Here is a 14,723-nt window from a genome sequence, read left to right as displayed (position 1 = left end):
TTCCAGATTTTCTCCGTTTTTATTATTGTAAACTGAATATTTTGGGTTTTTTGTGGGATTGATCGGACCAAATAAAACAAAACTAAACAAAAAAACAAAACAAAAAAAAAAAAACGTAACGTCATCTTAGGGTCTCAGAACCTTTCCATCTTCTGACATTTTATAAAGCAAACAACTATTTGATTAATTGAGAAAATCTTCAGCGGATTAATCAATAATGAAAGTAATGATTATATCTATAACTAAATTTAATTTCCAAAAAACTCTCATGTGCTAAAAGATGTATCAAATCAAAAGAAAAAGTCCTTTTTTGCAGAGTGGTCCCTTTTAGAGTAATAATGCCCAAAATGGTGACTTTAAATGACTCTTGACATCAGTGATAAACGCACTTCATTTAATTTATAACAATAAACAGGGAAAAAAAGGAAAGTCTTTAAATTAAAGGAAGGCACGTTTTTGTGTTTTTACTTGATAAACTCTATTCATTATCAAACTGGTTAATGAGTCAAACCCATTTAACCCATTTGTAAGAAATTAAATGAACTTTCCACTCACCTCGCTCCAGACCAGCATGGTGCCGAAGACGACCTGCAGGCCATCGAAGAAGTTGTCTCCTATGAGGATGACGGTGGCTCCGCCGGTCGTCCAGCCCTCACTCGGACTGATGGCTTTGATGCAGGGCGTGGCTGCTTCGGAAACACAGGTGACATGATGGAAACATGAGCAATACAGTTAGAAACTCAGCCAAAAAAACAAACAAACAAACAAACAAACAAAAAAAACATCAATGCTTCTTATCCCAAACACAAAACTGTGGTGACATTAAAAGAATATCTGACAAAGTAACAACATTTTGTTGATCACATTAAGGTAAGAAAAAGTTTGATTCAGGTTCATGTCAGCTAAAGACGCTTAACATCTAAGAGAGTGTGGTTGAAATTAATATTTAAGGTTAGCAGTTAATCACTGGTTTAGGTTAGTTAATGGTTCAGTTTAAACAGTCTGTTTAAAATTAGCTATTTGTTCAATTTGGTTTAGGTTAGCATCACATTTTGTTTTTATTGAATTAATAAAACGTCCCATTTCTTGGAAAACCAGTTTGAATTGAGAATTAAATCCAGATTGTTGGTTTTATTTTCTTCCATTTCGATGTCAGACAAATTTTCTACTTATGTCTCCTCAGTGCCGTTTTCTCCCTGGAGAAATCATCCAATGTCTAATTTTAAAGAGGGGGAAGAGCAGTCAAATCAACTAAAATATTAAGAAAGATTAAATAAAAATTGTCCCTGAGCAAAACTCTAAGTTTACTTGGGATGCTACTTTGACCCTCGCTGTGACCTCCAACCGAACTGTTTACACTTCAAAAACAAGACTTTAAAGTTTCAGAAGGAAATGCATCTTTAACTAAACAGCTATTCATTGAATTTACATTTTTTTTTACATCCGCAGAGAGCTTTCAGTCAGAGTTCCCTCCACACAGAACAGATCCACCAGCAGCCTGTTAGTCCACCCATAATGCATGCAAAATGATTGGTTTTTCCAATGCCACAGAGATCAATAAGGAGCTCCACATAAACAGTGTCTCCGTGATGACTAGACTGTTGTCGGACAGAGTTGAGTCGATTCAGACAGGCGGACAGAGAGCTGCGAGGAAACAAGACAAGGCTCCACTTTTTTACAACCTTTTCCCGGACCGGGAGCTGTTTTACTGGGAGGATGATTTGATATTCCAGTCAGAGCTCTGAGTTTCCTTTTGTTTACTACGTGAGCTGATCTATAAAGCTGTGTTTAGACTCTATTAAACATTCCAGTTACAATTTTCACCACTATTAGCAGAGTAATGACCTTCTACTACTAGTTACTGGCAGCACAAGCTCATGGAAAAGTAAATGTGGAGAGTATCTTTTATATAGAGATAACGCGCACCTAAATATCTTATTTTAATTTTTATTTATTCAGATGGCCAAAAACCACCAAGTTTTTGTTGAACACTAGATGGTTTCTACTGTTTTCTATTTAGTGGGTATCAAGTAGTATCTGGTTTTTGGAGAGCTCCTGAAATGTGCATCAGTGAGCAATATATAGTTTCTGGTGCACACTGGACCTAAATCATTTCTGGTGTGCATCAGATTATTTCAGGAGCGCACCACAAAGGTTGTAGTCTTGCTGGCAGCCCGGCCGTGTGGATGATGATGTTGGTTTGTTGGTCAGTCTGTTGAGCACTTTGGTCCAGACTGAAATATTTTAACAATTACTGGACAGATTGTGATGACATCTGGTTCATACTTTAATGTAAAATACTTGCAGAACTAATGACACCCCCTTAAGTCTCAGCTGGACCTTGCCTTTAGATCTGATTAGCAAATGCTAGCATGCTCATACACTAAACTAAGATGATAAACATTAAACACAGACTCTGAAAATGCGTCCACAATCACTTCCTGTTTACTGTATCATGAGCTACATTTCACAGTGGAATGAAAAAGTCTAACAAATACACTACTATCTGTCCACGGTCCCACAATGTAAAATTACTGTTGTGTGGCTCATCAGCTGTGAGTGATGATGCAAAATGATGATGATTGGTTAATGTCCAAAATCTCAATTCTTTTTCTCAATCTTAAAAATATTGTTTCTTTTTTTTTTTTTTTTAAAAAAGACTCAGGAATAACTAGAACAGCTCCTCACTGTAGTTTGTTGGGGATTATTTTCAGAGGCAGATTAATCCACATTTTGTGGTGTAGCAGGATGGTGTGTGTGAGACTGACTCAAAATAAACTACAGTGTGTATGTTCATGGACCTGGAGTGGTCATGTCAGGACATGATGTGACAGTCACCAAACTAATATTTAAAGAGAAGGTTGAACTTTTTTAGGATATAAGCAGCCTCAGGATCTCCGTGGCCCCCCTTCTGGTCACAGCATCAGTTTCTGAAAGTCAGTCAGAGTTTGCAGATGAAAGGAAAGAGTTGGCCCGGCCTCCCCAAACCCTGCAGCTGCTGCAGAGGGTCGAGGCTTTTCCCACTCTGAGGAGTCGATTGTCATATCCTTATTAATTTTCCCCTTTTGTCACAGCAGTAAACAAACAGTCCAGTGGGTCTGAGGAGGGTTGATTATGACTTTCCAATTATATGAATAGAGCACAAAGGCGAGGAGCAGGCGGTGGAAAGTTTTATCAAGGAGACAGGGGGGTTGAGGATTGGTGACAAAGGCGGGAGCAGATGTTGGGGCTTTTTATCGCCTCTGAAAACATCCCAGCCTGGAGGAGTTGAAAGGCCCCGAGCTTCCTCTGTGGGCTGAGATACAGGGCCGTCTAGTAAACAACGGGCCCCTTTTGGCCCCTGCAGGACACCGTTCAGTACGCCTGGCGCCCTCTGAGCTGAGACGCCTCTGTACATGAATGTTTTACGTGATGATCTGATGAAGGATCCTCAGTGTCTCAAAGTGTTTTCACAGGTAAGAAACAAGAACATCTCAGCTTGATGAATGACATATCTGTGTCAAGTAGCATTTGTTTTATCCCTTCGGACATGCCAGACAGGTGGGGTTTGCCACACAGGACAACACAGTACGAGTGAAAAAAAGTTTGGGCAATCACAGGAGCTCAGGTCAGCTTACTCTGCTTTTTCTTTGATCAACAACTTTATCCTGTCCTATATGTCCCTGGTCTGATAAACACCACCCATCTGGTGCTGCAAGTAGGTTAAACCAAACGAGACAATTACATCACTGGCTCCTGGAAAAGCCTCAAAACTTTAAAAACATGTTGAAGGAAACTGCAGAGGTAGTCATCTGGGGGGGTTAAGGGAGGGAGGACACAGTAGATTTTTGAAGTCTTAACTGATGGCAAATAGTTTTAGGGTTTGTTTTACTCTTTTGTATGTCCCAGAGAGGTGGAGATTGTCTAAGAGGATGAAATGATGCGTGTCTGGAAGTTCAGACAAAAGGGTATGAAAATGAAAGTAGATTAAGTTTGTTAGGATTTGTAAGATTTTATTGGATGACCTGATATGATAGGTCCCACCCATCTGCTGTTCCAAGTAGGTTAAAACAAGCGAAGAAGTTACACCATCTCTCCTGGAAAAGCCTCAAGCTTTAAAACAAGTCGACAGAAACTGCAGAGCTAGGTGATTTGGGAAGAGAAATAGATGAGGACACGATGGCTTTTTGATGTCTGACCACCAGCAAATTGTTTTAGGGTTAGTTTTGCTCTACTGAATGTCCCAGATGGGTGGTGTATATCTCCCAGGACTAAAATGACAAGTGGTGCGATGTTTAAACATCATTATCTGAAAGTCAATGTAGTCAGTTACTCAAAGTTTTACCTAGTACTTCCAGTGCCCTCATGTGGTAAGCCCCACCCGTCTGTTGTTCCAAGTAGATTAAAACAAGTGAAGCAGTTGGACCATCTCTCCTGGAAAACTTCCAGACTTTAAAACAAGTTGACAGAAACTGCAGAGTGAGGTGGTTTGGGAGGTGAGAGAGATGAGGACACAACAACACTTCGATGTCTGACTGGTGTCAAATTGTTTTAGGGGTTTGTTTTGCTCAATTGTACATCCCAGAAGAGTGGAGCTTAGGGGAACCAAGTGACAACTGTCTGAACAATAGTGCAGGAAACTCAGTTTATTAATGTAGTCTACTTTTCTGTTACTTTCTGACGCTCTGATATGGTAAGCACCACCTGCCTGGCGTTCCAAGTAGCATAAAACAAGTGAAGCAGTTACACCATCTCTCCTGGAAAAGCCTCAAACCTTTAAGTCAAGGGAAACTGCACAATTACAAGATTTGGTGGCTGCTTGATATCAGATCTGTGTCAAATAATCTTAGGGTTTGTTTCAATTTTCAGGACGGGCCAGGTTGGTGGAGTTCATCAAACACTTTTGCACAGACACATGTTGTATTTGAGAATCAATATAGTTTCACTTTCCAGTGACTGACATCCCGGTGAAAAGTCTTTCTACCATAAACTCCACCCAACTGGTGTTTCAAGTAGGATGAAAAAAACAAGGCCCTTCTTAGGAGCTTGTTTTACTCTGCTGTAGGTGCCAGATGGGTGGGGCTTTCAACACAGGACAAAACAGAGAGAGCCAGGAGGTTTAGATGAAGTAAATGTTAGTATTTAAGCCCACTTCTGATTCTGTCTGAAAAATCTGGTTCAATTGCGGTTAACCTCCACCCTCCTGGCACGCCAAGGCGGACGAATCAAGTGAGAGACTTATGTCATCGCTTCTGGAAGCGCCACGGTGAGGCGGGAGGGGGGTTTATTAGAGTGGGGACATGGCAAAGTGGTATTAAAGTTTACAACTTCAGAGGAAATGTTACTGCAGAGTTCCAGCTCTCAGAGTCGAGTTTCAGCGTGTGAAGTTTACACACGAATGATGCATTTTATTTGGTCACAGTGGACGCTGGAAGAACAGAGCATTTGTTCGCCGTCACCTCCAGACAGTGCAGGATGTCCAACAGGAACACGGGCAGGACGGAGGACTGCCTGCAGCTGGAGGCCTTCATTGTCTCCATCTGTAAAGTCACTGCTTGCCTTTGCTGTAGTTATGTTTTAGACATTTTTCCTTTTGTCTTAGTAAATATTCTGAATCAGACCCTCCAGTAAAGACCAGAGCAGCTATTCAAAATGTAACCATTTCTGATCCAGCTTTGATTTGACAAGACACAAGGTTTTCTCTAAATGTCACGCAGTTCTTTGAGGGTCATTCCACTAATTTTACACGTGAACCGCATCATGATCTGTCCTCATCAGCCTGTTAAACCTGGTGTATAAAGTCCACTGTGGCTTGGAGATAACAAAGCCTCAAATGAAATACAGGCAGACTGGTGCATTATAGGAAATGTAGGATCTAAGGATATCTCCACCACTGCTGCTAAGATTTATTGATATCTATCTTTAAGATAGTGACAGCTCTTTTCAGCTCTTCACTTGCATTTAGTTTATTTGATGTTACAGCGAGGACAGAAACCCACAAGACTACAAAGAGTCAAGGATGAAGAAAAATATTGCGTCTTTGAGCAACGTCTTACCTTCAGAGGGGTCCAGGCGTCGGGCGCGGCGGCCATGTTTGGAGTTGTTGTGCACGAACATGTTGTCTGACACGGCCAAGACATGACCGTCCACGTTGACTGTAGTGGAAACCACCACCTGTCCACAAACACATCATGGTCATTCACAGTTGCTTCACATCAGTGTGTGTGTGCGTGTGTGTGGGACAGACTCACCTGAAACCTCCTCATGTCTCGAGGATTTCCTGCATTTTTCAAACAGTTCTGGTTGCACTTGAGGAAGAACTTCAGGAAGAATCTAGAAGCAGAGATGGAGCAGATCAGTGTCAGACACGTTTCACCAGCTGATCAAACCAAACACACATTCATTCATTAAGAGCTGGTCAAGGATCAGTGAGAGGAGTCGGGCTCAGTTTGACTTTACGGGACGCTCATTTGACATCAGGGAAAGGCTCACCAAAATAAAAGTGTCTCAATCACACTTTATTTAAATGTCTCAAATAAACATCATTCAGCAGCTCCTCACCAGATGTTTTGTTCAGACATGTAAAATAAAACATCATAAAAAAATAAAGTTTTAGATTTAAAAAAAATATAAAACATTTCAAATATTACCAAATTATTAATAATTAGAAATAAAAAGAAACAAACAAGGAAAACTGAACAGAGTCAGATCAACTCTTCATAGAGTTAATGTACAAACACTTAAAGAATCTAGAAAAGTGGAAATGAATGTAAAATAAAATTATAAGATAATCATATTTGATTAATTCATCCTCTCAATCAAGACAACTGAGTCAACTCTTCTGATGAAGAAAACCACACACATGTGGCTGAAGACTTCAGAAGAAATCTGGAGTGGAATTTAAATTATATATTTTTGTCTGTTTCCAAGCTGAAGAATGAATATTGAGGCTTGATGTGTTTTTTTTCATGAGATATGAACACATTTATAAACATTTTTAACCCTTCTGTGAATGATTTGCTAATAAATAATTAATTAATAGACATAAATTGTTCATGTGGAAACAGTATTTGTATGTGTGTATAACATTTAATAAAAGTTTTATAACATAGTCAGCATCTTTTCATGTGAGCAATCCATTATCGATAATATAACTGTATTTATCTAATAATTAATTTATGTTTATACAGCAGTTACAGATCTGCAGGAGAAGAAACTTAAATTCTTAAATTATGATTTGAAAAAATACAAGTTGGTGTTTTTACAGTGTAATAAACATTTACTGCCACTAATGATTATTTTCCTTATTGATTAATTTTTGATTAATTGAATAGTTTTTGTTCTATAAAATATCAGATCAAATAGTGAAGAATGAACTAAATGAATTTCAGAGGTCCCATCTTCAAACAGCTTTTTATATTATATATATATCAATCATCAATATAGTTGTTGATAATTAACTATTTGTGTAAATACTAAAGGAGAGTTTCAGTTAAATGTTGGGCAAACACTGGTGGGAGGTCAACATGTTAGAGGACACTTTGTCTACATTAGACCTCAGTGTTCTTGTTTCCTGTGTCAGGTCACATGATGTCTCTCCTCTCTGCAGATGACATTATCATTCAGCGGCGGCGTCTTGATAAAGACAGTCGACACTTCCTGCAGACTTATGTCGTCTCATTAGGAGCCGCCTTTTGATTTTCCCTCCTGCACGTCTGATCTCTCGCTCGCCGCCTGTTGATTTACGTCAGTTTTTACGGCGGCAGAGGAGTATTGATTGGGAACGGATATCAATGAGGACGGGTGGTAATAACCTGCAGCTTTGGACGAGGATGGTGGGCAGGGAGGGTTGATGGGGTGGAGGGGTGGGGGGGTCAGAATGGATTGCCACCTTAATGCATTTCCCACTGCCTTGTAATCTGTGCACATCCATCTCTCGGACCATAAGCCCCCCCTCCCGTTCTGATGGAGCGTTTCCTTTTTAATTGCCACATTATCACAATAATAATCCGGGCAGTTAACAAGCGGCAAGGTCGCAGACAGACATGTCACATTAACCAGGGGATAACCTCGGCAGAATACCCACACCCATCCTCTCCTGCCCCCTCCTCCTCCTTACTCTTCTGCTCCAGCAAGGTATGCTGGGAGTGCAGGGGGGGAGGGGTAAGATATAAGTGTGGGCTGTGTGAGATCGGCATCGATTTCCACCTCAATGAGACAGTAACAATATCTTTAAAAACACAGCAGGAGCTTGGTAGGTTTAGTTTCTGTGCAGAGACTGAACCCCTTAACTTTTTCCTTAAAATTGGCACTCATCACTTACCTAGTTATAATGATTAAGTTAAGGTATTTCTAGTGGGATTTAAGGTGATAATTCATGGATTATTAAGTAAGATTTTTTGGGGGGTAAAAATCCATAATAAAACTAAATCCACTTAATTTCAGTTAAGGTAAAATAATTAATGTACTATATAATATCAAGGGCTTTTTAATTGATCATCTTCACAGTTAAAGGGTTTTTTAAGGTGTAAAAACAACTTCAATTCTTCAAGCAGCAGTAAACTGCATGGATTTTGTGTACATAAAGGGCCATTATTTTTCACATTATCCATTTATTAACCGCAAATCTGGTGTGATCACCTGATTTTGGGTTCAGACTTTGGGAGGACAGATGTTTTAAACATGTGTGTCTGCTGCTGATTAGACCTGAGATTTGTTGACTCTGTTGTTGTTGCTAATGTTTTTATGGTGTCACAGGTTTTCTGCGAATGTGAACGGATTACTCTACGTACGACAGAGGGACTATTTCCCAGTGAACTGTCTTCATTGTGTTGTGTGAATCCTCCATAGTAACAGAGACGCTGCTGCTGCTGCTGAGACAGAACCTCAGATATCTGCATGGACTGAAACACTGTTGTTATACTTTGGCTGAAATCACCCTTTAAGAGACAGTGTGCAGAGGTAAGGCGGTAGGTGGAGAGATGGGCGGTGTGTGTGTGTGTGTGTGTGCATGTGTGTGTATTGACTGAAAGCTGATCTGCTGCTCTGGAGGCTCTAATGCCCTTTATGGCAGTGAACAGAATAATATGGAGCTCCATTCAGATGATACTGAGTCCTTCAGAGAGCTGATATGGATCGATGTGGATTGCATTAAAACGCAGCTGGAGACAAGACCAGAGACTCATACACACACATACACAGAGACACACAATACACACACATACACAAACTCAATGGGCTGCTCAGACCATAAACACACACACACACACATGATAATGCACAGCTACACTCACATATACACACAGACAAAAATCTGCACATACATACTTACAGACACAAAAACACACAACAAATACATACAGGCACACACACATAAAACAAGCTGCTTAGACCATATACACACGCACACATGCACACACACACACACACACACACACACACACACACATACACATACACATACACATACACATACACATACATACACATAGGGGAAAACAGTGATAGACATCTATACATTCTAATATATACACACACACTGAAACACACAAATATACACAGTGATACAAACCTGTACACACTAATATACTGTATATATATATACACACACACTGAGACAAAATGATATACAAACAAGAAAAATATTCACACTCATACACACTGATACACATATACACTCATAACAGACAAAATGTAGACACACACACACACACACAGAAATACAACAGGACACACACCTGAATACATTAATATATAGACAAACATACACAGTCAAATACACACACAAACAATGGCACACATATAAGGAGGTGCTCTGAGACAAAGACACATACTGCTACACACACACACACACACACACACACACACACACACACACACGGTATATACACACAGAAACCACAAAAGAGTGGTTTCTGAGACTGAGACAGACTTTAAGACACAAAACAATCGTTTACCCAACAACACACACACACACGACGTTACATACAGACACACTTTACACACACACAACAATACACCCAAATACACAAACAAATACAGACAATACAAGAATGTGTGTCTGTGTGTGTGTGTGTACAGTATACTGCGTTGTGTTTGTGTAAGTTTTGTTGTATTACCACAGCAACCAGAAACTAGTTCACCTCATGAACCCAGTGAAAGTGACATCACTGACATTCAGATGCTGACTAATTATTATTATTATTATTATCATTTTAACTTTATCTTTATTTAATTGTTCTATTTATTTCAGGTCAGAGCTGCTTCCAGGTCAGATTTGATTTTCCCCACAGACCACAGGGGTCCTGGTTCATGTTCCCGCCCTCCTTGTTCATCTTGTCCTGGTACACAGGACACACACACGGTTTGTGACGGCTCAGAACTACAGAACATTTCTTTAGGCGGGAAACCTCACACACCATCTACACCTTGACAAACTTCACTTCAACACTGAAAATCTGAGCTCTGACTCTGAAACACTGGCTCACCTCTCATCAGACTGACGCTGTGGCAGACAGTGGTGCACACTGTTCACCTGGAGATGGACTAGTTTCACCAGTTTAGCCAGTTTACCCAGAGCATCGGAGTAACATGAGAGATAAAACTGTAGACATAGTGTCTTCAATCCCAACACCAACCAGTGAGCTCAGAGAGTAGTGTCCCGCCGTCAGGATGACCACTGTCTCCACCAGGACGGAAAGGAGGAGAAGTGAATGAGTGAATGAGGGGGGTGGAGCTTCCATTTCCTGATTGAAAACGTATCAATAACTTGATAAATAACAAAGTGGAGCTCCATCATTAGCTCAGCCCCTTTTTTCGCCTCCTTCTTCTCCTCCTTCTTCTGATTCATAAAAAGGAGGTGAGATAATGAGGGAGACAGAGTCTGCTGGTGTTAGCTGTCACCTCATTACACCACCCGACAATCAATTAGAGCAGGACACAGAGTGGCGCTGGATGCAGCTTTGAGATCACTGCGGCTCCACAGTGAAGCCTGAACATCATTAAACCAGCAGCTGATTTATGCTGCAACAACAAACCAGGTCCCACTTTTATAAACTTAAATTTGCCTCATACTGACTCCTTCAGCTCTTATTACACAAGTTTAGATCTTAGTCCTTCTAGGCAGGATAGACACACTACATATACATATATGTATATGCCGGCTTTTCATCCCATAAAGCACCTGGACAACGTCTTTTGTCACAGCCTCTCTGCCTTGTGACATCTTTCAAACTACACACCTGCACAGACAACATCATACAGCTGGACCAGAAAGCAGAACTTTAATGTTTCTTCACTAACAGCTTTAAAGAAAGGGCTTTTAATTTGAAATATCTGCACAGGAAGTGCTGACTTTAATTGACAAGAACTCAATAGTGATTGGAAAAGCTGAAAAGTTGAAGTGATTGCAAATAGTCTATAGTATATAAATATGTATGGAGGGAGGAAAACTACATAAGATGTTTTTTTTACACAGAACATCTGGGAAGGCTTTGTTGGAAACTGTGGAAAAGAGCAGATGATTGGTCAGAACCACTGTGGTTCGGCCACAGGTGAAAAGCTTGGAGACAAGATGGATTCTCACTTTGAAAGGTTACAACACTAGCGCTGGTTAGTTTTAACTGTTCCAGTGGAGCAGCTTTAAAGCTACTTTAGCTCACTCTGGGGGTGTAGGGTATAGGGGGGCATTGAGGACAGGGGGAGTAAGGCTGAGGGGAGGGGGGTGGGGGGATGGACACTGGTCTGACTTCAGCGTTTTCACCGGCCGCTGTGGGTGATGTCACCCCCGACCACACCCAGGGCACTATGGGAAGCAATTACGTCGGACTCAGATTACAAGGCCCTGATGAACACACACAGAAACACACACATGTATAGTTCATATGAACACACACACACACACACACACATACTGTGAAGGCTGAGGGAGGATGCTTGGCCTCACATACGCACGCGCACGTACATACACACACACACACACACACACACACACACACACACACACACACACACACACACACACACACACACACACTCCCTGGAGTCTCTCACTTATTACGTTAGGCAAGAAAGAAAAAGAAGCAGGAAAAAAAATCAATATTTCAGCAGGAGTATTTTTAAAAGCTGCCGTGTTGCTGATCCTGCGCTGCCGCCACTGCTGCCGCTGCTGCTGCTCACCCTCACAGTTTGATTCTCTCTGTAAGAAGCCACCACACCACCTGCAGCTGCAAGTTTACCACCTCACCACCCGGCGAGTCCGGGCCAGCACACCGCCACCACCACCAGCTCTTCATACGGGTGACAAAACTGAAATAAAGCACAAAGCAAGCGTGGCGAGCCGAAGCCACCGCCGAGCCCACAACAATCCGTCCTGGTTAACCCACTAACCGCGTTGCCGTCACATCTCATTTGTTTACAGCTAACGAACAAAGCGTGAAGGATCTGCGGCTGAGAAACAAAAGCAAGAAAAGAAAAAGAAAAAAAAACAAGCTTTCAGGCAGTTTGTGCTACAAAAAACATCAGAAGAAGAAGAAGAAGGAGGGAAGGCGTTCGTCTAAGCGTTGCCTCATTAGAAGGTCGAGTAAAGTCTAATATTGACTCTGCTGTGTTGTTGAAACGCCCTCTTCAAATAATTACTGAGGAATTCAGATGATGCTCCTCTGCAGCTAATTAGGGTATGAAACAAGAGCAGCTTCATGCCCATTACCATTACATGGTGATTCACTGGCCTCAGCACCAGCATGTGTGTGTGTGTTTGCTTTTGTCTGGCCTTATTACAGCACATGAGCGAGCCCTGTGTGTGTGTGTGTGTGTGTGTGTGTGTGTGTGTGTGTGTGTGTGTGGATGAGGTCCCTCCTTGGCTCTGCTACACACCATCAATAATTCACAAGCCAAGATGGCAATTACAGGACCATGTACAATCAAACTAAATATTTGATGAGGCACTAAAACAGTCCCTGGAACAGATCTGCCTCTGTCTCTCTCTGTCTCTTTCTTTGCCTCTCACACACACACACACTCACTAACACACACCAGCACATAAACACAGCCCCTCTACTGTCTATTGTCACAACATATTAGGTCCTCGGTCCCTTATTCCCCAGACTTTGTCTTGACACGCAAAAGCAGTTTATTCTGCTAAAAGAGCCTCGTGCAATTCATTTGTTCGGTCTGAAATATTGAGTGCCGCCATTATGCATTCTGGGAGGACGCCTCGTTTTTTGTCTTTGCAAAATAAAGCGGCAATGACGAGAGCAAGCAAGTGAGGAGGGAGGAGAAGGGGTGGGGTGGGTGGTCACGTTAAATATCTAAAACTAATCAATCTGAATCAATTGCAATAAAAAAAGGGATGCTTACACCCTCCTCCTCCTCTTGTGTGACCGGAGGGAAATTTTTCCGCATTAAAAATAATGTGACACAAAATCCATGAGAAGATAAATAAATAAAGTGAAGACGTGATGACTCCATCGCAGGATCGAACGCTGACGACAAAATCTAAAAACATGCGTGGAAAATTGTCTGCAGGGAAGAATATTTCAGCCGCTAATCATCTGACATCATGAGTATTTTATAAAGTCTTTTCGTTTCCGCAGATAAAAAGCTGCACTTCACCTGTCGATCTCAGAGTGGGCGGAACTTCCTCTCGATCCATTCAGCTGAGGTGAACTGTCACGGCTGTAAACTTGGGGAGGCTATTTCATTTGTCTGCAAACAAGGGTGTGACATAAACTGGCCATCGTCATGTTTCCCAGCGCAGATGCTCATTCACCCTCCAGGAAATCATGGATGTTTCTCAGTTCCTGTTCCCTGACAAACTATCTGAGGGACACTGACAAGGTGGTTCTCCAGAGCAGGATTTCCTCCTGCTTTACCTGAGATCAAAAGCACCTCCAAAAGCATCAGAGGATCACTGTCGGCCCTTACAACCTGATAACCAATCCTAACAGAGAGCTGCTTGAACATGAGGAGAGCCAGAAGAAGAGGCATAAACACATTTCATCTGAGCAGCAAAAAAAGTGTATATTTTGTGTATTATTCTGGGATAAAAGAGACGAAAAAATAAAAAACTAAATCTGAAACATCTGAGGGGTCTTTGGGTTTAATCAGGCCCCAGGTCTGGTAGTGTGAGACAGCTCGTCGTGTACCTGTTACCCCACGTGGCTCAGCTACACAATGAACTGTAAGTGAAAACGCTCTGAATGTCACTGAATTTCACTTGAATTTCAAAAGCGAGCATAAAAAAAGAAAACCTAGAATGGAGTGTCTGTTTGTATCAGAGCTGACAGCAACAGAGCAGAGATGTTTTAACATGAAAGTGTTGTAGATTCTTCCTGTTTGTGTTCTGCTGCTTCCTGTTAGCTTGAGGTGAGACGAGGGTGTGTGTGTGTGTGGGCTTGTTTTACTATATTTATGGGGTCCAAAGACCAGAAACCCACTATATCTATAAGCAACAATATGCTGAAGCCCACAAGTTTAAAAGGCTGTTTGAGGGTTAGAACATGGTTTTAGGGTAAGGGGCTAAAGAATGCATTATGTCAGTAACGTGTCCCCACAAATATAGGAAAAGAAGGATGTGTGTGTGTGTGTGTGTGTGTTTGTACAAATGTTTTGGAGAGATGTTGTGTATAGAAAGAAAAAAAGAACACATGCTGAGTTCCTGGAGCGCAGAGACAAACAGAACATCCCATAATTATTTCATACTGCCTGAGAGAGCGGACGAGAGACATAGAGACAGAGAGTTTTTT

General features: G+C 41.4%; 1 protein-coding gene across 3 annotated transcripts in view; it reads right to left on the bottom strand.

Annotated features, from left to right (window-relative positions):
* The window catches only part of LOC139605838 (transcription factor COE3-like), a 150,326-nt gene that overhangs the window by 54,139 nt on the left and 81,464 nt on the right, over positions 1–14,723 (bottom strand). For 2 of the 3 annotated variants that reach the window (XM_071457680.1, XM_071457682.1), the window contains exons 7-9: positions 6,231–6,312; positions 6,036–6,153; positions 556–689 (exon numbers count right to left, since the gene is read on the bottom strand). In XM_071457680.1, the coding sequence (XP_071313781.1) occupies positions 556–689; positions 6,036–6,153; positions 6,231–6,312 (334 nt within the window). The remainder of the gene's footprint in view (positions 1–555; positions 690–6,035; positions 6,154–6,230; positions 6,313–14,723) is intronic. The other variant, XM_071457681.1, reaches the window with a different exon arrangement.

Source organism: Trachinotus anak, unplaced genomic scaffold, assembly GCF_046630095.1.
Source record: "Trachinotus anak isolate AG129_WGS33_773 ecotype Australia unplaced genomic scaffold, CSIRO_AGI_Tana_v1 ptg000021l, whole genome shotgun sequence".
Lineage (NCBI taxonomy): Eukaryota > Metazoa > Chordata > Actinopteri > Carangiformes > Carangidae > Trachinotus > Trachinotus anak.
This window is presented reverse-complemented; position numbering and strand designations above follow the sequence as displayed.